The sequence below is a fragment of the Ixodes scapularis genome, unplaced genomic scaffold (genome assembly GCF_016920785.2).
Source record: "Ixodes scapularis isolate PalLabHiFi unplaced genomic scaffold, ASM1692078v2 PGA_scaffold6__148_contigs__length_123643588, whole genome shotgun sequence".
Lineage (NCBI taxonomy): Eukaryota > Metazoa > Arthropoda > Arachnida > Ixodida > Ixodidae > Ixodes > Ixodes scapularis.
Window position 1 is genome coordinate 54433305 of NW_024609881.1, and position 26506 is coordinate 54459810.

The 26506-nt window shown below is 45.3% G+C and overlaps 1 protein-coding gene across 1 annotated transcript in view; it reads left to right on the forward strand.

Annotated features, from left to right (window-relative positions):
• Window positions 1–10445: 10445 nt before the first annotated feature.
• The window catches only part of LOC8052972 (zinc transporter ZIP11), a 45922-nt gene continuing 29861 nt past the window's right edge, over window positions 10446–26506 (forward strand). The window contains exons 1-3 of the mRNA XM_040214372.2: window positions 10446–10641; window positions 21170–21208; window positions 25058–25225. Of these exons, the coding sequence (XP_040070306.2) occupies window positions 10534–10641; window positions 21170–21208; window positions 25058–25225 (315 nt within the window). The 5' untranslated portion in view covers window positions 10446–10533. The remainder of the gene's footprint in view (window positions 10642–21169; window positions 21209–25057; window positions 25226–26506) is intronic.

Consider the following 26506-nt stretch of genomic DNA (forward strand, 5'->3'; position numbering starts at 1 on the left):
ACCCGTTCTTGCCTCAAACAGCAATGAGCTTCCCCTAGAATTGTCATAAATGCTTTCTTTGGCAATAACTCTTTTGTTTAATCTATAGCTTTCCAGAGCAGTCTTTGTCTGCATTCCCTCTAGCCACCGATCTCTTTCTGTGGCCTTAACTTTCTTCTTAACTGAGACTTGCTCTTCCGTATCTTCGCTATAGCCCAAAAACCTTCCTCTTAATTTCCTAGTGCGCTGTCTCCACTTTGTGTCTACACTCCTCATGTATAAATAGCTGAAAACCTTTCGTGCCCATTGCTCCCCATCCATTAGCCTCAACCTATCCTCAAATTCTACCTTGCTCACCGCTTCCCTGCTCTCAAATGATGCCCATCCCATGTCTCCTTGTACTCCCTGGTTTGGCGTTTTGCAATGCGCCCCCAAAGCCAGTCTACCTACTCCGCGCTGTTTTATTTCTAGTTTCGCATGCACTTCGGATTTCATGCATAGCACTGCGTTTCCAAAAGTCAAGCCAGGCACCATGACCCCTTTCCAAATCTCTCTCACCACCTCATACCTGTTGTAATTCCAAAGTGCTCTATTTTTCATTACAGCTGCATTTCTGTTGCCCTTACCTATTATATACTTTTCATGGTCTCTGAGATATTCTGCAACATCACATATCCATACTCCTAGATACTTGTATTTACTAGCTCTCTCAACTGTAATATTCTGTATCTTCAGCCTCTCAACTTCATCCTCGTTAAAAATCATGACTGACGATTGTTCGCTACTGAATTCTAAACCTAATTCCTCTCCTTCCCTACCACAGATGCTCATTAATTCCTGCAACTCTGTCCTGTTGTTAGCCATTAGTACAATATCGTCCGCATACATCAATCCCGGTAAGGATTGCTGAATTTTTTGGCCTAGCTTACTGTAAGAAAGGTTGAACCCAAGCCCACTCTTCTCTAGTCTATCCTCCAATCCTCTCAGATACAACATAAACAGCAAAGGCGATAACGGGCACCCCTGCCTAAGGCCTCGTCTTATCTCTATTTTCCCTGTCGCCTTTCCTTCCCATGTTATAATCACCTTGTTATCTTTGTAAATGTTCCTTAATAGTGCTGTTAGTCCTTCATCTAGGTTTAAGTTCTCCATTATGTCCCACAGGTTGCTTTGGTTCACATTGTCATAGGCACCCTTGATATCCAGAAATGCCAGCCAGAGCTGTCTGTTTTCTTTTTGCGCTATTTCTATACACTGTGTTAGAGAAAATAAGTTGTCCTCCAACCTTCTTTGTTTTCGAAACCCGTTCTGTAACTCGCCCAGTATGCCCTCGCAATCTACCCATTCCTCCAGTCTGTTCTTTATAATCTGCATTACCAACCTGTAAATAACCGGTGTCACGGTTATAGGACGATAATTCCTAATATCAGACTTATCTCCCTTTCCCTTATATATCATACTCATCCTACTAAGCCTCCATTCATCTGGAATATTTCCTTTTCTTATCATGGTACTCACTACCTCCCTTAGTTTTGCCTTAGATTTAGGACCCAAATTCTTCACCAGCTTGATAGGGATACCATCTGTGCCTGTCGACGTGCCACTAGGGACTCTTCGTTCCGCCTTTTCCCATTCTCTTTGTCCAAAATCCGCGATGTCACAAACTGGACTGCTACTTCCTTCGGTTCTCCTATCTTCCACATGTACCCGTTCCCGAAATTTCTCCTCCATCACTGCTCCTATATATTGTATCGCATCATCTCCCTCTAATTGATCTCCCTGATGCGAGAGTATAAACCTCTGTCTAGCTTGCGTTGTTTCACCGAGTGAGTTCAAGTGCTCCCAAAACTTCTTGGCAGCATTTCTATCTTTCTTACTTACATTACTCATCCATTCCTCACCCTTTCTCTGAATTTTCGCATTGATCAAACTGGATGCCTCTCGGCGACATGTTACAAAATTGTCCCATTTTCTTTTTACTTCCGTTTCGGACTCCCCACTACGCTTGGAATACCTGTGTTCTCTAGAGGCTTCCTGACGTTTTTGTATCGCTTGCTTCACTTCTTTGTCCCACCAACTTTTTGGTCTATGTCCTTGCTTCCCCTTTCGTTTACTCTTAACTTTGTCTAGTTCTAGAGAAAAAAGCCTAGTTAGGCTCTCATAGGTCCAATGTGTATGCCGTTGCCCTGAAACTGCTGCCTCTATTCTTTCAACAACTATTTCCAACCCTTTGTCGCTGCAGAAAGTTTGCTTTGAATTATGTTGTCTAGTTTCAGCATTTACTTCTCTGGCAAAATTCAGCTTAATACGTTTGTGATCACTACCAAGACTTTTGGAACCTTCTTCATCTATTTTCATTACTTGTAACTTACCATATATTTTGTGTGACATGAGTACGTAATCTATAGTTGAATGCAGATTGCCAGTTTCCCAAGTTATGTGCCCGTCACACTTCTGACTGGTATTACATAAAACTAAGTCATGTTTTTCCACCAGTTCTAGTAATATGCTTCCAGTTGAGTCCGTATACCCATCCAGACCCTCAATATGGGCATTCATGTCTCCCATAATAATTATTTCGGAGCCTTCCCCTAGTTCACTAATGTCTCTTGATATGCAATCAATCATTTTTCTGTTTTCCTCTTTAGCACCTGTCCCTGTCCATAAGTAAACCACTCCAAGGACTGTTGATTCCCCAGCGACTTTTCCTTTCAGCCACAAATGTTCGGCGCACTCCTTTCTGATCCTTTGAAAGTTCATATTCTTCTTAATGAATGCTCCAATTCCACCTCCCTTCCTCGTTCCCTCCATTCTGTTGCATTCTTCCCACACATAGTCAGGGTTGCAAGGTGGCTGCTCCATGTCTCTGAGATGTGTTTCCACAAACCCATACACCATTAAATCCTCCTTTCTTAGTTGCTCCTCTACCTCTTCCCATTTTAACCTATTTCTACCACCCTGCATGTTAATATATCCAATGTCTGATTGTGCTGATTTTTTATACCTGTTCTTACGTTTTTCCTCTTTTTAACCCTGGGTGCCTCTCCTGACTTTGTTGGGTTTTCAGTTACTTCAGTGCCCCCAGGGCCCTCGGTCCCCCCAAAAAAGCAGTCACCGTGCGGCCCATCCTATCCCCCACCCTGTAACCCGTGGCCTCACTGTAGTGAATGCCATCTGCAAAAGGGCGGGAGCCAGCCTCGTACACTTCTCTGTTTACTTCCATTACGTCGTACCGAAGCTGTCGACTCATACCCTTAATTACTCCGTTGGCTTCGACAACCCTCCTCTCCGTTAACCCGGACTGCCCCCGAACTTCTGGAATGGTGCACACAACCACATGCACATTCTCAGACACGTCCCTCAGCTTACGTATTCCCACGTTTAGCTGCTTTCCGAGGTTCTGGCTCCTACCCTTCAGCACATCATTAAGCCCCGCATGAACTATTACTAGGTTCCTTCCCTCCCGGTTATCCCACACCCCCTCACGTGCTGCGGTCATAGCATCCACCATACACTTCCCTGGCTGGACCTCTACGGTTACCCTCTGGTCTCCCTTCACCCTGTTATGTACACCCCTCCTAACCCGTGCTACGTTAGAGCTCCCCACTACCAGTACCCTAGATCCCCCTGGTGCCTGCGCGCCTTTGTCCTGCGACTTATCTCCTGTCACCTGACTGCCCGACGCCTGCTGCTCGAAGGCGCCATTGAGCTGAGGTTCAATCAGCTCTCCAGCGTCGTCGAGCCCGCCTGCCAACAGGCCGGACTCCCGACCACCAGGGACCCCAGCCTGCAGACTGGTGGTTCGTCCCGCTAGAACTGACACTTCCTCCTTTCTTCCCTCGCTACTCTCACTCGCTCGAATTACCCCTTCCAGGCGCTCTACCCTACTGTCACACTCCCTCTTACGCTCCTCTAAACCCGCCTTCCATACTTCCCCCAGCTCTTCCGCCTGCTTCTCGAGGCCGACCCGCTGCTCCCTCTCATGATTAAGCTGCCTAGTCAGCTCCTCTACCTGGGCCTCGAGACCCACCCGCTTCTCTCCTTCTGCCTTAAGCTGGGCCTCAATCTCCCGAACTCTACCCTCCCATTCCCCAGTTACCTGCTGAAGCTTCACACAAAGCCGACACTCGAAACTCACCTCCGCCGCCACCTCCAGGCTCCCGAAACCCGTCTCCTCCAGGTAACACCACCTCCCACACCCCTCGCACTGCACCAACTCGTCCCCACCCTTGTCATGCCGACCCAAATCTAGACCCATGTCTAGACCGGGAACAAACCGTCCCTTCCCGCCAAAAATTCAAACAGAGCCTACTTTGCGAAACTAACGTTAACTGCTGCTGTTCAAACCTAATACTGCTACCGCATAGTCACTTCCAATCAACTCTCAAAAAAAGAGAGAGAAAAGAAGAAAAACTGGCACTTAGCTTCGGATGCTCGAGGAGAACCAGGAAACACGTCCGCTCACCGCAACTCAGTCGAGTTGCGGTGAGCGGACCCGACCAGGGCGCCCCTAGCGGCAAACGGGTCCGTTGCATCGGGCATCTTCTGCCAGTCGCTGCGTTGCGAGGAGGTTATAAGCTGCGTTGGTTGTGCGTTGTAGTGGGTTAGCCCTGCAATTTCTGAGATGGCTATTCCGCACCAAGAAAGCCCCAACAATTGCTGCGTGGTCGGCAAGATCGCGCACGGCACGAAGTACTACATCGTCCCTTCGAAGCCGTACGAGGCGGAGTACTGCGCGACCTGGGTATGACTTGTGCGTCCATACAGGTTAGAGGGTGTTTCTTACCTTCCAGTTCGCGCTTTGTTTAAGCTGCTGACGAATAATACAATTAACTTTTTTTCTCTTCTAGCGACGATGGAACAGCACCGACACCGACGGCAAACTCTAAAGTATGCAGCAAATACTTCACCGGAGTCGAGAAGCGGTCGCCCTCCTAAGCCTACCGTTGGATGTTTCCATCAGCCTACAGGAAGATAGTAAAGAGAATCGCGGAACGGCGCGAAAAAAAATCGCCCAGTTACTGTCAAGCTGATTCAGAAATAAATATACATAATTACCGCAGTCCACTCAACGCCAACAAAGTTTTTTTGCGGGCGCGCTTAATTTTGTTTGCAGAGTACAGCGCTCCGTGACATCCATTGTCCGTCGGAACGGACCTCCTTCACGTCGCACACGCGGCCAGATTCATGAAACGGTTTTCTCTTCGTCATAAAGTGTCTGAACGACCGTAAAGGTATGTGGTGTGTCTCCGTCATCTTCAACTTGAACGATCGTTCACGTTGTGTGCCGTCGAACCAAATAATTTCGTCTGCTCGCGGTCGCCACGGCAGCTAGTCTGCCCGCAGATCGCAAAAATTTGCTAGCATGCGCAGTTTACAGCATTCACGATCGCTTACCATTGTGAGCAGTCCTCCAAATGATTTGGTTCAACCTCTCAAATGAAGCAGATTTAAACAGGACGACAAATCGCCTCCCGCTGTCCTAAGCCTAACGCTCGGCTGGGTCGGCGAAAGCGGTCGCCAAACCGATCGCCATTTTTTTTTTTACCCGAGTCGTGAACGGTGCTGGCTGCGTTGCGGTGACGACTCGAGCGGCCGGAATGGGAGAAACGAACGAGAAGAGCTGGAAGAGCCTCCCGACTCCCCGAACGACTCGCGCGCGCATGCGCAGTGGCGTCGCGGATGCGTTCGAGGGCGAACCGTTCGTGTGGAAACGACCTGCTAAAACTCCCTATTGGCACCACGGAAGAAGCTTTCTGGATTCGTAACCGCCTTAAACCCCGTCGTAATCACCCCGGGAACACTGTCCGCTGTACTGCTAATCGCCACTGCTTCCCCCCGGTGATTCTGCACCGGCTACCGAAGAAGCTTTCCGGATTCTTAGTCGCCCACTGTCCTCTGTGCTGTTCGTTGCTATTACTTCGCGATGATTCTCAGCCGGCGGCACAGGCTTCCGAAGGAATTTTCCGAACTCGTAACTGCCGTAAATTCCGTCGTAATCACGACGGGGACACCGGGGACACTGTCCGCCGTGCTGTTCGTCGCCATTGCTGCCCGATGCTCCTGCGGCGGCTACCGCCAGGTCGCGGCGAACACTAGGCGACCGCCGCGACACGGCCGGCTTGCTCGTACGACGCTGCCATGACCATAAGTTACCTCAGTTGTGGAACTCCCGCTGAAGGAAGTAACCCCCCCCCCCCCCCCCCCCCCCCCACACACACACACATATACACACACTTCAGTAGGTCGGATGGATGGATGGATGAATACGGCTGAGCCCTTTGGATCGGGCGGTAGCTTACGCCACCTAGCCATTTTGCTTTACCATTTAAGCTTAGAATATTTAAATGTGAAATCTATATTCACACCGCAGTGCAAAGAAAGTGAGGCTATGAAACCCCCTTGCCATCAGTGGATAAGAAAATACCTAGTTTTCTCTCGATTTCTGCCACCATTCACTTAATCTTTGCTTGGTAATCTCTACAGATTTGAAATCCACTCTCCCTTCGCTGTCTCTAAAACCCAATGACTTTATTAAATCTATGTTGTCTTCGGTAGGCATAGGGTGAAGCCCTTTACAGTAGAGTATCAAGTGCTCAGCCGTCTCGTCCTCCTCTCCACAAGCAGTGCACACTGTATCAATTTCCTGGTACTTCACTCTGTATGTTCTGGTTCGCAGAACACCCGTTCTTGCCTCAAACAGCAATGAGCTTCCCCTAGAATTGTCATAAATGCTTTCTTTAGCAATAACTCTTTTGTTTAATCTATAGCTTTCCAGAGCCGTCTTTGTCTGCATTCCCTCTAGCCACCAATCTCTTTCTGTGGCCTTAACTTTCTTCTTAACTGAGACTTGCTCTTCCGTATCTTCGCTATAGCCCAAAAACTTTCCTCTTAATTTCCTAGTGCGCTGTCTCCACTTTGTGTCTACACTCTTCATGTATAAATAGCTGAAAACCTTTCGTCCCCTCCCTCATTCGAAGCGCCATCTAGATTTTCGTTTTCCTCCCGTCATTCGAAGCGCCATCTAGATTTTCGTTTACGAACTGTGTGAATTCCATAGAGCAGAGCTGGGAAGCCATCTAACGCCGCGCCACTGTAGCCGCGCTTCGAAACGTACGTATTTCGTAGAATGCGCTGCAGTTCCCATAGCGGCCGTTCGGCGCGTCGAACGACGAGAGGCGAGTCGTGGTGAGTGAGGGGGTGGCTTGTGCATGCAACTCAATGAGCAGTTCCGTAACTGAGCTAATCTAATAACATTGGCCATGACGCGCCGCCAACTTGTAACATTCCTTGCATGTCCAATGCGGCGGCGGCCGTGCGGCGATCCAGCGCGAACAAGACATTAATCAAACAAAAGCGTTTACAACAAAATGCAAGGCATCAATGCAAAGAAACGAAAGCGTCCTAACAGTGTAAAAGCTTGGTCTGCTGGGCAAGTTGGTAGTGGACATTCATATTAAAAATAGCGCAAAAGAGACGGGACAAAAAGACGAAGAAGCACACAGGACAAACGCTAACTGGCAACTAAACTTTATTGAAAGCTTCCAACTTTGCTATCGCCATGCACGTGCTTAGTCTCGTTCAACAGAGACAGGGCGTACCGCCAAATCCGCACAATCATACCGCCCACCGCCCTTTCCAAAAAGTCAGCAAAACAGCTACATCACCCCGCCGCACAATCCGAACGAGAAAAGAATAGAAAAAACGCCGCGTTAATATTGTCAAGTTAGATAGTGTTAATGAAATGGTACTCTTTCTGCTGCATATACACCGATGCGACGCTTATGCAAACGTCTTTGTCACAATCACGTATTTTCACTGCCTCCAGCAACTCTCGTTCCCTCCTTCCTTTGTTTCGTCCCTCCACCTTCGCACCGTCCAGCTTGGGGGAACAACCACAAGTTCTACAATGCCCCGGTAAGTGGGAACCGTAATTGTTGCCAAGAGAAGCTGCATGCTCTCGAAGTCGATCATTTAAGCAACGTCCCGTCTGCCCTATGTAAACACGGCCACACGTTAGAGGAATCCTGTAAACCACCTCTGTGGCACAAGGTACAAACTTTGTCACGTGTTTCTTGCCACAAACAGGCTTCTTCACTTTAGGCCCGCTCACCATAGCGCACAATTTTGACAATCTGCACGGGGCAGTGAAGACAACGTCCACGTCGAACTTTGATGCTATCCTTTTGAGATTGTGCGACACCTTATGAATATAAGGTAGCACTACAAAATTCTTTGGTTTCCTCTTAGGTACAACGGAAGAGCATTTCAACTTCTTTACAAGGGATTCCGCAACTCCCTGTATTAAAACCGAGGGAAACCCGGAGTGTTCCAAGCGAAGTGTCTGGAGGTCAAAACTTTCACTAACTACATGCGGACAGGACTTCAACAGAGCCGACCGGAGGCAGAGCGATGCGATGCCCCTCTTTATCAATTTAGAGTGGGCTGAGTCAAAGGCTAAAAGGGCCTTTTTTGTGCGTGGCCTGTACATCCAGCACACATGGTCAAGGGAGTTAAAAGACAACCGGACATCTAAAAACTGTAAAAAACCTTCCAACGGAAGTTCGTAGGTGAAATGTAAATGCTTAGAAGATTTGCTAAAAACTTCCAGAGTAGTCTCGACTAAAGAGACCAGGCTTTGCTCTGCAGGAACACTAACAAAAATAATAAAATCGTCGACGTACCTACAAACCTTCACAACGGGGAAGTCAACCAACTCATGCAAAACCGAGCGGTCAAACTTGGCAAGAAAAATCTCACATAGTACAGGCGCCACACTAGACCCGATACAAATGCCACGCCTCTGCACATACACCTTGTCCTCAAAGCAATCAAGCGTTGAGTTTAGGTAGCAGTCCAACACTTCCAGGAAGGCATCAACCGTAACCCCACACGCGTTTTGAAACGCAAGAACGCCCGATGTCTCAATCAGTTCCCGAACAGCAACTAGAAGTTCGTCGTGTGGAACCGAATAAAACAATTCCTCAACGTCCAAGGAGAAAGCGTTGTTGACTCCAGGTAGGCCCTCCCGTAGTACGTCGATGAGGTGGCCAGATGATGTGTATCAATGATTTCCCTTCACTCCCTAGGGCGGGGGTGTACCCCCCCCCCCCCCCCCCCCCCCCCCTTCAGCCTAAACTTGCCTCTGCGAGCTGTAGATCCGGCGAACTATCCCCGGAAAATACACCGAGTCGTACAAAACAAACCCAAAAGCCTTTGCAAAAAAAAAAGAGAAAAGATTGGAGACGCTCCTCTTAAAAAAATCCCCTCCGCAAAAAAGAAGGGAAAAAAAGGAAAAAAAGGCTGTTTTTTTTTTTTTGAACAGATGGGGACATTTAACGTTGTCCGTTATCCACATCGTTTGCTTTTTGTTATCATTGTGACCTTTTCTCCATAAACGGAAGTATTCACCATGTAATCAAAGTACAGCAAGACGAGGCTTTTTAATTTTGATACGAAGTTCGTAACAAGCTAACACCTGACTTCAAGGAAAATGGAAAAACAAAAAAACAACTTAAAAGTACTATTTTTCTCGCTCCCATTTGCTTCAGCTACATTATTTTATGTAGAAGTATTCGTTTTTTTTTTAATTTTTATTATTTTTTAAGTAACATTAGTTGTGCAGCAGAGCAAAACGATTTCTCACATTCCATAATCTGCGAAATAGCAAAGAGCAGCGAAATAAAAGCGGAAATTTGTAAAATGTCCTGGCACGTTCTCGAACGCACTGATATTGGGCGTACGTACACTATCATGCGCCAGGGCAGGTAATTTATCACACGTAAAACGACCCCGCACCTCACTCATGAAAGGTCGAGGTAGCTGGATGTGAATGGATTCGAACCCAACTTTTACGCACACCTCCGCACTCTATAACGGCGCCTTGATCCATTGCACCATGACAGCAATTCAACCGTTGGCAGGATTCTGGCGTACCTTAGGCGTTTGGCTAGGTGTGAACAGGCGCTTTTCTTTCAATTTATTTTTGACCCCTCTCATACCGGCGTTCGAACAAGGTGAAAGTATGGGTTGACAGCACCATCTGAGGTCCTTCATCCGCCCAGTCCGTGGTCAAGCCAACGGAGCAGTATTTCATGTAGGATCAAATTTCGAGCGTCCTTGGTAGGAATAGTAGGAACAAACCGTAGCCTGCGCTAACTACTTTTGTTTACTTTTCGTTTCTACGTTCGTTCGCAAGCGAAACACCATCTCAAAGAACTCAGCAAAAGTAAACAACATTTTAACCCAGGTTTCGCAATGGCCGCTTCCCTGTAGACAACGTATTCCGACACCGTATCACCGCTCCAATCACCGGAAAGAAACAAAATAATAGCACAAAGCAAAGGTGTCAACAAGTTTGAGGCATCTGACACTGGTATCTGAACCAAATTTGTTTCCATTTAGCCGTTCGTCTAGTTCAGCCGATCGCCGCCATCGGCGCAGCGATACCCCCAGCGTCGCCCGCAATTTGTGCTACAGTATTTGTGCCGCACGCTTGCTCGTCGGAGTGGGGTAGTGGTGCGTGGTCCCATTGATGTGTGTCACTTTTCCACAATGATCGCGGGTCTGTCGCCTCTAAGTCAAGCCATCCTCGGTACCCTGTTCACGTGGGGCCTAACCGCGGCCGGTGCTGCCCTAGTCTTCGTTCTCAACTCGACCAGGGTAAGATAATCAAAACCGATCTGCCGGCACACAACATGCCATGCGGGCGTCAGCTGACATCGTCCGTCACCGTATGGAAAGCGGCGTTGAGTATGGGGGCATTGTTTCCTCAGCGCGTTTAAGAACCACGCATACTGAGCTACTCGTAGAATGTCGGGTCACATCTTACAAGTAGCGCAAGGCAGAGCATGTCTTGACAACCGCTTCACTCCTACCACACTGAACGGCATTTGCAACGCTCGTGCGCTCACGCTGCCTGTCACTCACAACACCTGCCGTCTATTGTGAGAAAACGTATGAAAAATACAGTTGTTTACCCCTTTACAGCTGCTTGCCAGTGTACGTTCACGGCACTTGCTTCGAAGTATGCCGTTTACTTGCTCCACTTTTGTTGTGTGGTAACAGAAACTTTATATACCTGTTTGTTAGAAGTGTTTTTCTTAAAATTTCAATGTGAAAATGGTGGCCAACGGAGCTCTGGAATACATGGAGCTCTATGGTGCCAGAAACCGAAAACGGGCAAAAACGAGCCCCATTTTCCCATTGAAATTTCCAGAAAATCACTTATAACTTTTGAATAAAATATCGGTTCGTGCTGAAACTGTCGCATCTGGTTCGGACCTCCAGCACTACCTTAGGGTGGAGAAGCAGCGTTCGGCGATGCTTAGTTTTAATTTTACGGTGAAAAACACCTTGTAGACTCTTTTTGGAGACACCCCGTACTGCGTGAATCAAAGGGATTGTTGGCCCTTTGAAGGGACCATATTCGCTTTCTTCACGTATCGAGCTAAGATCTTGTAAAGAGTTGGGCGAATACGGTGCATTTGTGTACCAAACTTCCAAAATATGAGCGTACCTGTGTAGGGAGTTAGAAATTAAAACGTGAATTCGCCACCTTCGGAGGCCATCTGCAGATGGACAACATCTGGATGACGCAGCAGCTGTTGACATTACCGAAATAGCCCGACAAAGAATTTTTCTTGTAGCTTTTGTATCCATTCACTGTGATTTATGAGTAAAATGAACAATATCACGCTCTACACTGTAAAAGCCCATACTGCTTTGAGTCAAAAACGTTGGCTGCTGTTGTAGGAGTCTTCACCCTTACTCTGTTGGCTGTTGTGCCAGTCAGACACCTTTTGTTAGCAGACGGCTGCCATAGGTAGCGAATTCACGCTCTACATTTTTTAATCGTTACTCACGTATAAGCTCATTCTTTGAAATTTTGATGCTCAGAATGCACCATCTTTGGCCCCATCTGTATGAAATCTTAGCTCGATATGCCAAGAAACCAATTTATACACTCGTGGAAATGGAGCGTGCTGGTTGAGTCACGGTGTTTGTAGAGAATAAAATAGAGGACGAAAACCGGAAGACACAAAAACCGCAATTTATACAGTTTCTTCACAGGGCCAACGATCCCTTTTACCCACACATGAGTTCTGTGGATTGTATGTAGATCTGTATATCCTTTATTTTGTCTTCACTGTGGAGTAGTAATACTCAAAAGGCCAAATGACAAATACTGCCCAAAAATTGTCGGCTGTACCTAGCGAGCAGGAAGCTTCCTCGAACGTGCGTTTCCTTAAACATGTTCAACTGGACACATGCTGAATCGTCTCATAGTCCCTTGAATAAACAATCTGACTTTTACACAGAAATTGACTGGTAGATCGCCCAAAGATATCATTATCATCCATATAGATATTAATATTGTGGGAGTTTCCATCTTCAAAATTAGCCGGGTAAAAAGCTGCATGCTGAAATCTCTCTTCCAGGAAAGCCTCAGCTCATTTCTTATGAGGTGCCAGTTTCTCCGATTAGTATTAGCGTAAGGTATGCTTGTGTCACTATGGGTATTATATGCACATACATATTTATATCTAACAGGGTTGGGCAGTATCACGATACAAATGTATCGCGATGGTACTTCAGAAATACAATATGTATTTATAGTTCTGTATCGTGATACAATTTTACAGCTGTATTTTGTACTTCTGTATCGAAATACATTTTTGAGTGTATTTTTGGTATTGCTATGCTATTAGGTACTTGTTACAATTTTAAAAGAATCGTTGACCTCCATGCAGAGGGTCAAGACGAGGTTTAGTCAGGGACGTTTTGTGTCTCTGACCGCAGATGACTCTTTTTTTTGTTGTGCAAAATTTAAGAAATGTTTTCCCACACTTTAGGTGGTCGACTATTCCAGACGATTCCAAAAGTTGAAGACTCTGTCGGCGCGCCCAACTAACAGATAAAAGGATGCGGGTCCCTTGAACTTGATTCCACGGTGACGTTATAAGGTCACTGTTGAAAGAGGCGTCCTGATTAGACGTAATCATAGTGACTTCTTGAGGTTTTTTGGTAGGACACAAAACGGATTTAGATGTCCCTGGGACTTTGTCCCGAAATAAAACCGTGCTCGACCCATGGTGAACAAATCGCTTGCTTCCCTTACTACTTCCCAAAATATGAGATGTTAATTCTGCAGTAAATGTGATGCGAGCTTCAGGCTCCAACGTGCAGCGATAACTCGCTTACTGGTTTAAAAACAAAGCCTTGCATTCTATAGCATGCTTCTTTTTGTTCTTCGTATGCTCTAAGGGGTGCATCCAAAATAATGTTTTTATAAGAGTGTATTTTAGTGTCTGTATTTCAGCCCCACCAAAATGTATTCCTGTATTTGTATTTCCCAATACGTTTCTATTTTTCAAATGTGGTTCTGGTATGTATCGCAATACATTTTTGTTAATGTATTTCAGTATCAGTTTTTTTGCTGTGTATCCCAGTATTTGTATTTCTAAATATTTTAGAGAATATTTCTGCTTAACCCTGATATCTAATTCCTTCTCAGAGGTGTAATTATGATAAGACTAGCCCCACCCGTGCTGCAAACTGCTGAACTAGTACACGCATTAGCGATAATGATCCTTGGAGACAGGAACAAAGGGGACAAAGGACAAGCAGAAATCTCCAAACACAGCTAGATGTTTGGAGATTTGTAGAGAACAGCTAGGTGTTATCGTTATTCTTGTCCAGCTTGCACCTTTGCATTAATGGCATTATCAGATGTTTTAGAAAGTAAAAGGTATGCAGTCCAAGGAGTAACGCTTCCTTTAGGCTGAGGTAGATAGCCGATTCTTTGTTTCAGCCGATAACACTGAAGCTCACCTTTATGATAAAGCCCAGGGCAACCTTCTACGATATCTCGTGACCCAGTCTTTTATTACCCGTCCGAGAACAATGGCCCGTGGAATAGATAGCCCTTCCGTTAAAACTGCTACCTTGAGGTTCTTTTCAGTTGACACAGATATGGTTCGCTCTTTCATAAGTTCTCTTTGATCCTTCCCAAAGGACATCCAAAGTCACCTACTGAGTGCCTAAAAAAAAGTTTAATACTTTTTTTTTTTTTCTTCACAAAATTAAATTGCGCATCACTCAATGGTCGGTCGCCGCCGAAGTGTAGCGCCAGCGGTCCGAACTAGGTGCCAAAGTTTCGGAGCTTCTTGTGATCTGATTGAACAGTTACGAGCAATTTTTGGCAATTTTAATGAGACAGTGGGGCACATTCTTGGTAACAGATGGCATTCATCTCCCTGTAAAATTCCCATAAATCGCTTACAACTTTAAAAACTGGATAAGGGGTTCTCAAACTTTGGCATGTGGATCCCGACCACAAGTGCCACGTTTGGGTGGAGGCTGAGCATTGGGCACTGCATACTTTATGTTATCGGTGAGCAAAACATAACTCATCCCAGATACCTGGTAGGCCACTCATCCTTAATGTGCAAACTAACGTCATATCTTGGCCTGGGCCATTTCGAATGAAACAGTGTCTTGCTTCAGATAGCCTGAAAAAAGGCACTCCCACAATTGGTGTGTGCGAGTGCAGGAGGTGCCATCTTTACTTGCAGTTTCGTTCCAGTGCCGACGTTTGTAGTGCTTTCTTCAACTGTTTAAGTGACACTGTCTCGAGCAAGCCAGGAATGGCGTCCCGGCAATCGTTTCATTGCCCGCTGGTTCAAGGGTGCAACTCTCCAAGCAGAGAACATGCAGAGCTGCGTCTTTATCTTCTTCGCTACCCTCGTAAATTTGGGAGCATGGGAAATGTGATTTTCTGCCTTACTGAAAAGCAATGTTGCGCGTTGCCCCTTAAAAAGCAGTAATTTTTTGTCCATGCATCTGTACCCAATGTGGTGAGAAGATAGTAAAACTATGTGACCATTGTAAGCAAATTTGGACTACCTTGCACATTCTGTGGAATTGCAGTCTTTTTTAATTGACGTCGTGTGTCCTGCTCTCCTCGGCTTTTTGTATGCACTGTTCTATTTTGAGCGCTTTTCCCTGGTGGAAAGGAACCCGAGTATTACATTTGGCACTGTTTAGCCGTGTTCTTATATTTGGTTTTTCAAAATGTGGGTGTTTACACCAACAACTTCAGTTTTTGTATTCTTCCATGTAGCTTAGATTGTTATAAGTAGGGTTCGGAGTTTTCGGTTTAAACCGATAAAAGTATGCCAAATCCATTTTCGGAAATCCGGTTTTAACCAAAACAGGTCAGTTCGTAGGTTCGGCGTGTTCGGTATAAACCGATAAAAATCGCTAAAAGTATGTCCAGTCTGTTTTCTAAAATTCGGTTTTAACTGAAAAGGTCAGTTTTTTAGGGCCGCGTCGAGGCAGGTGGGGGAGGGAGGGAAAGAGAGGAGGCCTTGCAAGGTTCGACATTATGTGACGTCTTCGTAATTGCCCTCTTCCAAGGTTCAACATGCAACAAAAGAGGTCTTGGATTGGCCTTTGCGGGGACATCTGTGTCCTTTCCGTAATTGGGATTAGTATGTCAAGAGCCTGGTCCTAAAAAAGTTTGGATGTGGGCTAGTATAAGGTTTTTCGCTTCATGCATTTCAGAGGACATCGAGGAAAGCTGCTAATACCTTTTTTAACACGCTCTCTCAAACTTCTCTGTGGTTAAGAACATAAATACAATTGATTTTTTTTTATATTCCGCTGGTTATTGTACGGTCATCACCTCATATGGTCACGTCGTCAGAATGGAGAAAAAAGAAGCGCGCTAATAATTATGTCCGCGAATTCCGCGATTTTAAGGTGTGTCCTGACTGAAGTTGTAGCAAAGACGACATATGTATATCTGTCATTATTCTTTGAGTGATCACAAATGTCACACCTACAAGGTTTCATCTGATCCAGTGTCCGATTGTGTTTCTTTCATATTCACCGAAAAAAAACGGTAAACTTTTTTGGGAATAAATATACACCGAAAAAAGCAAATTGACTTTTAAAATAAACACCGAAAAAAGTACACCGAATTTAGAAAAAATAAAAATCGAAAATGTGGAACGCTAGATACAAGCAATATTTGCTCCTTCGATGCTTTCCTTATGATCATTAACCAAATGAGCTGGTGATAAAGTGAAACCAAGTGAACTGTTACACAAATTAATATTAGCCCTTGATAGTATGTATGTTTCACTTTAATAAAACACCGACACAACCCCCCTCTAAAAAAAATTTGTTTCTTTTTCTTTTTCTGACAATTTTATATGGTGTCAGAAGACTACCCAATCAATATTTTGCTACAGCTTCACATATATTTTTAATAAAGTCAATTAACACAACTGCTCAAAACCGAAACCGAAACTGAACTGGGGAGGAAGAAGAAATGTAGAGGCAGAGAGAATTTGCGGAAGTCACATGGCTACACCCGACCGTGTTTTCTCTTTTATTTCCTTCATTCTTTTTTTTTATTTGTGAAGCAGACGGAAAACGCGGAGGGTGCATGTTGCACGGAAATTCCAAAAGTCAAGCACTTGGTTCTTGACTTTTGGTTTTTCGTGCAACCTGCTTGATGGTCGGGCGTGTCATACGAAATTAATCCTGATTGCTTTGATCGGTAGACAATTTCTCTTTCAAAGCTAGACAGAGTCACCGGTACCGTGAACAGCTGTTCTGAAGTAAAAGTCCCTTGCCCGTCGTCCGCCGCCATCGCTTAGTTCGCTTCGTCCAGCCGTCCAGCCCGCAACTCCTGTGATACGACGCCATGTCGAGAATTACGCGGAGAATGCACAGAGTGCTTCCAATTCTCTATTCAGCTTTTCTTTATTTTTTTTATCTTAATCAACATATTTACTGGTTTTAAAAGCCAGAATAAAATGGGTATAATATTTTTTTCTTTTTTTTAATTTTGCGTGCATGCCTTTGATAACCCGCGACCCTGATTATTTTTGTTGTGTGTGTGTAGACGACAGAGAGCAGCACGTGCCCACGAAAAAGAGAGTGAGCGTGACTCAAAGCGGCCAGTTCTCGGTCGGCGGTTTCTGGTTGGAAAGAGGATATATTTCGAGCCGCAAACTTTGTTCTGGGTAGTTGGGCTCTCGTGTGTCACGTACAGGGTTGTAAAAGTTACTTCAAAAATATACCTAAGATACAGTTATTTCTTAGAAAAGGTACTTAAAGATGAACCTAGGTACAGGTACAGTTACTTCAAAGATTATTTATTTTCCCCAAATTTGCCAGAATCCATTGACACCAATAAAGCCCATTTATCGAACTCGTTTATGTTTGTATTCTTAGTATAAAAAGCTTTACTTCCAATATATTCTGGCAAATATGGAGAAAATAAATAATCTTTGACGTAACTGTACCTGTACCTAGGTACATTTTTAAGTGAGTGCTTAGGTACCTTTTCTAAAAGATAACTGTATCTTAGGTACATTTTTGAAGTAACTTAATTTTCCCGTTTTCCTTTCCTTTTAAAAACAGTAAATATGTTGATTAACCGTTTTCCTTAATAAGGAAAACAGCATTCACATGAGCATTCCAGACACATTATCTTTTTCACTTAAGTGCTCTATTTGACATTAGAATCAGAACCACCTTGAAATGTTTATCTGACATCTTTGATCGCAGCTTAGGAGGAGGGAAGAGAATGCGCCACTTTTCCCAGATACAGGTGCTTTGACAGAAACTGTGCATATCTTTTCAAGCTATCCCCTTCCTTGTATAGCTGTCAAAGGAGCTTCAAACATGCAATGAAGTCGATTTCAGTTTGAGATTAAGGAACCAGGTCACTATTTTCCCTAAACAGAGTTCTGAAGCGATTCGACAAATTGGTGTCACTAGAATGGCATCGCTAATCCACTGTTCGCTCAAATGAACACCACCGTTTGCTGAAGTGTCGTCGTTCGATCAAGTCATTGCCTGCTGGGTCGTACCCAACTCACCAATAACCGTGGCACGTGGTAGTGTGTTAATACTTCAAGATTTATGGTTTCTACCATTTTGAGGAAGTGAATAGAAGAGTTGCTGTAAAAAGTAACTTCACTAAGTTATAATTTACTAGAAAATGTACCAAAGATACTGATACAGATACCGAGAAATGAAAGTACCTAGGTTTGTAACTCAGGTACAACAAAAGTACCTAGATAGCGATTTCCAGTTACTTGTACCTAGGTACTTTAAAACCCTGGTCACATACAAATGAAAACCTTGGCAAGCATAAATACCCCGCTAGTGTCCCTCCAAGTCCGGCTGCAGCCCACGCTACGGTCCGACAAAGCCGATCAAGCAGCGCCAAAAATGCACCGCTACAGCGCCCGTAGCCTTTGCCCATTCGCTATCACTGACTAAACCAGTCATATACAGCGAATGTGCCGTGGTCCTACACTTCTTTTCCTCGTATGATCTGTTTAGTTGGACAACAAGTGCCATGACAACACACTTTTGGTGTTGCTTCGTCGGTTTCGTCAGACGTGGCGTTGGCATACCGCACATAAACCCAGCAGAAGGAATTGTCTGCCCCCCGCAGAAAAGAAAACAATAAAATGGAAGTATGTATGCAATGTAACAGAACGGGCCAAGTCTCCCCGTGCTCCTCATTAAATGCGAGTTCTGAGCTGTCGAGAATTACGTTACTACAAATGTCGCACGTGCTTGTCCCCGAGCACCGCGAAATGTCGCAACCCTGCTTTGTGAAACCTCACAAGCGTTATGCATCATCATGCCATGTTGTTTGGCATTACTGGAAGGTTGAGATGTCGGGACCGGCCCTGCTGACTTGACAGAGTGCGTTCTTAAACCAACTTCAAATTTAGCTCATCTTCTCTCTCACATAGTCCCACTAAATGTTGCTGCGGTGTTGTTTAACTGTCGGCAAATCATTTGAGACAGGCGTGCGTTGTCTTTCACAATAGTGCAGACTCTTGACATACTCCTACCGAAAGTGTTGAGGTCATAATTAACACTTTGTTTAAGGCAGAGGGATTGCACCGACATCTTTTAAATGTCATATACCACGATCTTGCAGACACAGACAGACACTGCCATTTAGATGACATCACGGTAAAATTACAAGAAAGCATAACATCAGCATATCATTTTTGTTCCCTGTGCAACATGGCGATGTAATAGTTTCCTTTGTTTGCTTATGTTGCCCCATGACACTTTCTGCACTTGGGTCTGCTAGGTTTAGTCCTGTTACAAATAGAAGTGCCACTTTTTGTGAATGATTAATATGATCCCTTGATAGGTACTGCTATTCATAAACTGTTTAACAAATAATGATTCGGCTGACGCATGACAAGTGCTGTTCTGTGCCACGGCATTTTGGAACGATTAATACCGGGAGCTGGAAGCCCTAAAATTAAAGAAAGAATCATTGCTTGCCTTCATTGAGAGTGCATCACTATTTCTCCTTAGTTGAACTAACGTAGATTTTTGATAGGCGACTGCAAGATGTTATTCTCCATCTATTCTCTGTCTCGCCATAAGTTGGCAAACGGGGAAGGACACGGTGCCGTCGAGCCAGTCACTGAGCAGGAGGGAGACATGTGACAAACTCTTTCTCATCAGTTGTGCCTAGTGCCGTCAAAGCTTTGACACTCCTTTCGAGAATCCATCAATTATTATAAAGATGACTCTTGGAAGAAGATTTGGTTTTGGTGGTCTCCACTGCTTTTCGTATGCCGAGTTTCACAAAAGAAAACTAATTGTGCAAATGTTTTATTAGAAAGGGGCAGTTAAATAATCTTCAGTCCTCATCAAAAAATCAGGACTGGGTCTCAGGCACATTGTATCTTAAAAGGGACTGTCGACTTCGTAGAGAACATACCGTAAAATACTGGGCAAGTGCCCACTCAAAATTTAGAGATAATCGCGAAAAAATGGGGAATGGGTGCTTGTTCAGTCATCAATTTTACATATAAATGTACTGTGCATATTTTCTCAGATCTTAGAAATTTGGACATGGGCGCTTAATAGGGAATAGGCGGATGCACGGTATTCTACGGTAGATGGTCTGCCAATAATGCGAGAAAAAATAATCCAACACGGCGTGTTCATTCACTTGATATTTACACGTGCACACACCCAAAACAAGGCTAAGATTTTAAAGCAACATAGAAAGCACTGCACTTGAAGATTGCGACATCCAATTTTATGTAAAGAACATGGTTGTAAAGATGAGGGTAAACAAAAACAAAATCTGTCTCCCCACATCCCCACAGAGTATTAAATAGGTTTCCTGGAGGTTCTCCTCATTACAAGCTCGGTACCGAGTCTTCCTTATCACAACATCTCGTAGAATACCGAGGATGTGTCCACGTCATGTTAAACACCCGCCTTGCTACTTCTAAAAGAGTTTGAGAAACAACCGAATGGCATGTCAGGTACCCACCCCAGCCTTCTTACCCAACCTAGCTTTGCTTCGTTTAATGTTATAATGGACCGAGTCTCACATAACCTTTGGGGGGGGGGGGGGTGCAGCAATGCCTGGGAAGCCTAGTCACGTGATGCGTCACAGCACAGTGCTGGATTGATTCGGCTGACTCGTAGCTTCTGGGGGGGTCCATCAAAAGGTAAAATGGAGTGCAGTTGGACCACTTCCCTGCATCAGCCGCTTCTCTGACTACTCTGGTGCAAAGTGGTAAAACCCAACCCTGTCATGTGCTTGTATGGTGTTTTTGCTCTCAGTCTTGGTACTAGAGTAGATTCTGGGCGTGTACCTGTGCGGTGGAAACTCAGTGTATGCGCCCAAATATCTAAGAAATTAAATATAACAACAATGCAAGGCCTTTTTCTTTATTAAAAACGGAACCAAGCGTTGTATTACGGCCATTTTCTGAGATACTTCTAGTAAAAACGGGCATGCTGCAATGTTTACTTGCGTTTTTGAGAGGTAAAAGCCATCCCAGATTGTGGTTTTCGTGTTTCTTTTAGGGTTCTTAGGTTTACATAAATGGAGTTAGTGCAATAAAAAGGTAATATCAAAAACTGCCTTAGTATTCCTTTAATTAACCTTCATCTTCAGTTTCCTAAGGCCATCTCCAGATCATGAATGGGTGCGTGCTCGGCATTTTACTGAACCTGTGACACAGCGAGCAAATCTCAGAGCTGCGGCCGTGTTTTTAAAGTTCTGAACGAGTGCTTTGAGCAATCAACTGCTCTTTCATGCCTTGCAGCTTGGAGTATGGATCATGAAAGGAGACTGATTGCCGTTTCTTTCTCTGGGTTTCAGAGGAAAGTTCTCGATGGCAGCCTCGGTTTCGCAGCTGGGGTAAGTGACTCACCACTTCAGCTGCATGCCACCTCTGAAGCGACGGGAAGACACGAACAAGCACTCTTGCAGAAGACAGATCACCATTCATTCTCTTGCCGACAAACTAGTTACCAGTTATTCACTTTACTGATTCTCATTCCAATTATTCTAACACTTTTATCTCCTGCCCTAACTTTTTAGATTATTAGTTATTTGCTTAAAATGGCCCATGAAATGATTTTACTGAGCAATACTCAGAATAGAACTTTGATGTGTCATGTGTGTGTAACGAAAATTGCGTATTGCAGGTTTGGATGCGGATAGGACTATATATAAAGCTTTTGATTGGATTAGATGCGAACTTCAAATGTGCGGGTGCAGGTCGTACGGGAATAGCGAAACTGCGATACCCGCAGGGCTCCACTTATTTCCTGTTTTACAGTAGAAAGAGAGGAGGATCAGCTCTTCATCAAGACAGTGGCCGTAATCTGGATTTTCCTAGATGGCTTCCGTAGCACTGCGAAACATGCATTCTGAGGTACCTTATGTATGGGTGAGCTCTGCCACTTGGCATTGTCAACGCGTTACAAACTGGCCGTTTTTATTTGCCCTTCCCCGCTCCCCAGGAAAGAAGGAAAATCCGGTTTGACAGGGCTCGTGCGCACGCAGCTTGCCGCTGTACTTCCGCGGAGCGGCGCTGCGTTTAAGTGCATAGCGACAAACACATTCAGTTTATTCCTTTTAAATAAATTTTTTGGTGTCTTTTCAAGCAAAAAATTGGTGTCTCCATGGTGTGACCAGAATGTGGTTGACATTTAGGGAATAAAATAGGTGCTAGAATTTCGTTTCACTATCCCATTAAGTGCACCTCATCTAAAAATCCTTTAAACATGACTCGTCACTTTACTACAGAAGCGTTATGAGCCACCGAACTCCGTCCCACTTTAAAGGTCGATTCACACACCTGCGTTGAGTCCGATCAAATGCGACTGCAACAACTTGCGACGTTAATCCTATTATAGGTCACTATGGCAAAAGGGTCTTCAGCCCGTTCCCATAGCAACCCGTAAAAGGATTAACGTCGCAAGCTGCTGCTCTCGTGTGACGCAGCCCGAGTGCTTGGTCCACACCCCACGCTGAGCTCTGGTTGGCAACATACAAGATATTGTCACGGATAAAGGACGGTAGATGAAGTTAGAACGAAAAACAAATGTTTATTGAGACAAACCTATGCCTGAAACTGAAACAAGGAAGGTTTCACACTCGTTGGGACGGTGGCGAAAGTGTGACTGGCCCACAGCGGCATGCTATGGCTTTTTTTCATGCGCGCACCTTGTTCAAGAAAGTGAGACAAACCTATGCCTGAAACTGAAACAAGGAAGGTGTCGCACTCGTTGCAACGGTGGCGAAAGTGTGACTGGCCCGCAGTGGTGCGCTATGGATTTTTTTTATGTGCACACCTTGTTCAAGAAAGTTATAACTGAGAGCCTGCGGTACTTGCCTAGAATAAACAGGAACTTTTCAGTGGAGGGTATGATCGCAGTGATGTGATTGCTGCGCCAGTTGCGCCAAACTGCGCCAAGGGGCTAACCCTGCTACGTCCTGCTATATTTTGCCAAGATATGGGTAATCTGTGCCAAGCCTGCCCCAAAAAAACAATTTCGGTCGCCTTTCAAAACTGAAACTAAACTGAGAACCTAATTGAGCATGTGTGCACTAGGTGGCGCAAGCGACAGCCCTACGCCAGAGCCGTATATGGGGAGACTTTGGTCAGTCTATGATCTCGCCGCCGTAACACTCTCCTCCCAAGTGAGCCAATCAGCACGCGGCGTAGAGCGAGAGGCATGAGCGTATGCGCGTGAACTCCCGGCTGCTCCCACCTGAGTGGGGAGGGCCGCCATCTTCGAGCATTCTTCCGGTGGAATGCGTGGGATCGGCATCTAAATCTCGATTATTGCCTTTTATATCGCTGGCTCTGGCAAGAAAATGACATTCTGCTATTCCTCGGTGGGTTAAAAAGCTAATAAATGAAGATTTTTCGGCGTACGGCCACAAAGTTTTATTCAGGCGAAAAAGAAGTCGGCCCGTAGCAGACGACGCGTAGCCTCAGCAGTGCTCTTCTCCGACCAGTCTCCGACAGCGTTGCTAAAAAATGGCGGTCATCTCCTCTCTGCTCCCTTCTTTCTCTCTCGCTCCTTCGGCGCTCTCCTCCCTTTCATTTACTTTTCTCCTCTCCGGCGCCTTCGTCGCCACACCCACTGGCCAAACTCTCCCAATATACGGCTCTGCCCTACGCTACCCGAGACAAAGTACCCTGCATCAATCGTCCATCCGGCCTTGCATGGTTTTTCCAACTGTTCACGCTTTTGTCGTCTAAAGGTCTCTTCTCGCATCTTTTTTAAAAATATTTTCAACGATGGACGCGAGCGTGTGTGGATGCCCTGACGCTAGCATGCCGGGTGCCAGCCATGCCGTCATGCTGTGAAACAAAACCATGCTTTTGCGTGGTGAGAGTTACTTCGTGAGCTTGAAGCACTCGCGTGACCACAGGTGTTGACGTCCTCACGCCGCTGCAGATATGGCGCTTTCTAAACTGAAACGTAACTTCTGCCGCATGTTTATCAACATTTCTGTTCTTGTGTAAATCATACGCTACTACAAAAATCCCTATTTAACTCAAAGACTGCTTGTCGAAAGATTGAGATTAATTACCTAGGTTTCTCTCGGTGGGCTTTCTTTCGAGAGAGACCCCGGTACGTGAAAAATCTGCCGTGAAAGAGTGTTGGTGAAGACAAGTGAGCTAAAGCAAAGGAAGCAATGTCTGTGTGCTAAACCTGCACATTGCACTTGTTTGTCTCGAGTTCAGTCGTTGGACAAAGTCCTTCAAGAACGTTTTGATAATGGTTCGAGATGTCAAGCATCGATGCACTCAGGTTCTTTAATTCTTTGTGTTTAGCTTGTACCTCACCTGCCGGCCTGGCAAGCAAGCGCCGCTGCACTGTTTTTGGTCGTATGCTGGACAGTTACATTTTACATACAATTTTGGGAACCAGTTGGCAACGGAGTGGAGTGGCATGGTTTTAATTTCAATTGAACAGCCGTGTTCTCCGCTCGCGCAACGACGCACATGCAACTGCAAGCCTGCCAAAGTTGCTCCCACGTGCATGTGAACATGATTGCACGACAGAGGCACCACCCGGGACGCTTCCAATCTATTGTTTTACGTTTGCTTACTTTTGACGAAAGTCTGGCACGTCGGGAACCAATAAAACGGTGGCAGGCGGTTTTTCGGAATTGCTCGGCGACGCCTACAGCTCTGCACACTCGAGAGATGTCTCAGCAGTAAAAACACAAGCAGTGCATTTTGTCACAACACGTCACATCACAACACAGCACAGCACAAAGTGCCCTTCATTTGTCCAGCACTTAAAACAAATATTTTTATTTTTCTAAGAATATCTGTGCCAAAAGCCACTCTTGCTGCTCCGAAACACTGTTTTGGCTGCTTGAAAAGCCCCTTTTGCTGCTTTGAAACACTCTGGCTGCTCCAAAGACTACTCCCGCTGCTCCAAAACACTGTTTTGGATGCTCCAAAAGGTGCTCCAAACTGGCTTAGGCCAATCACATCACTGCGATTGTTAAAAGAAAGATCCAGGAAGGTGAGATTTGAACCCCGCACCTTCGCGTGTTGGCCGCATGCACCGCTACCTCTGCCACGCACGCGGCAATATAGCACTTCAACTTTGTTACCCAGTAGGTGTTGGATAGAGGGGAGACATAACGAAATCACAAGCGTAGTCACAGTCCACACGCAGTCTAGATGCGAAGGAGCTTTACGCAGAAAATTGCGGGGTGCGCTGTTTCCAGGTCATGCTGGCTGCCTCGTTCTGGTCACTTCTGGCGCCGGCGATCGAAATTGCGGAGACGTCTGGTTATTATGGCCAGGACGGACGCTTCGCCTTTGTTCCCGTGGCTCTCGGGTTCCTCCTGGGGGCGCTGTTCGTCTACGCCATGGACAAGCTCATCCCTTCCTACGTGAGAGCCTTTTGGGTTACCTTCCAACTTGTGGAAGATTAATTTATTTATTCATTTACTCGTTCATTTGTCTCAAAGTGATAGCTTTAGATGAGATCCCTTCACGGACCTTGCTCGTTTGTGTTGGTCACACCGTGGCCAGGTCACGGGAGAAAGTGTCGGCAACAGAACGATGCTGTTTGTTTGACATCATGTTGCATGCGACCACAGAAATGGGAAAGGGGTGCATTAAGCAGTGTGTTTTAAAGGCACATTAAACCACTTTCTGCGATATCCTATTTATGGTCATAACTAATTCTGGGGTCTCTCCTAAGTAATCAATCTTTGATAGAGAAATTGGCCATGCATGAGTGTAAAGTTTGGTTTTTTGGTATGCTTAGGGCCTGTGTATTGAGTTATGATCATAAATAGACTATCGCAAAAAGTGGTCTAGTGCTACTTTAACACTCTTCTCTCTCTCTCCCCTGGCCACCTCTGCTATTGAAGAACAACTGCTACTTATAGTAAGGTGGAAACTGTGTTAGTACAATAAGACATGGAGGCATTCCACGGCCAGACCATAAGTGCGGCAGTGTTTCAAACGAAATGATGCAAAGCCTTCAAGGGTTTACACGGAGAAGGAACATGAGTCCTTTACATGTTCACACATCCTTAGTCATGTGGCACGTTACCTGTCATTCCAATAGCAAGTGCTGCTCATTAAAAACCCCATCAGGTGCTATTGCATCTTTATTGCATTTTAAGAGGTCTAAGTCGGGTGATTTCTTTCATTTATTTGACTTATTTTGTAGCGCCCGAATAAACTCGGTGGGTAGCATCAGCAATGTCTTCTTTTATAAAAATGGTACCGAAGTGCAGTCTTTCTGCCAGGGTTGGGCGAATCCTCGTTTATCGGCACGACATCCGTCGTCTGTACTCTACTGCTGTCAGAGCTACCGGAATCTGACTTTAGCTCTTTACAACGCCTAGAAAAATATTGTGTGCACAGCTTGCTTTGCGGAAACTCTGAACTTTTTAACGACTGAAGCTTTCGTTAGGCAGAGAACGGAAAAAATCACTAAAATTTTGAGTGTCATGCATGGAGATAGCTGCTACCACTCATCGATACAACTTCTTGTGCCTTTGTGTCAAAAAGTAAGGAATCAACAAGCGTCCTCACAAGTTAACGGCACAATGACATAGTTCTTCGTCCATGCTGGACGACAGGAAGTTGGATAATCACAAAATTGCTGCATCACAATCAGCAGCAGAGTGCTACTGCACTCGAAATGTGTAGAAACC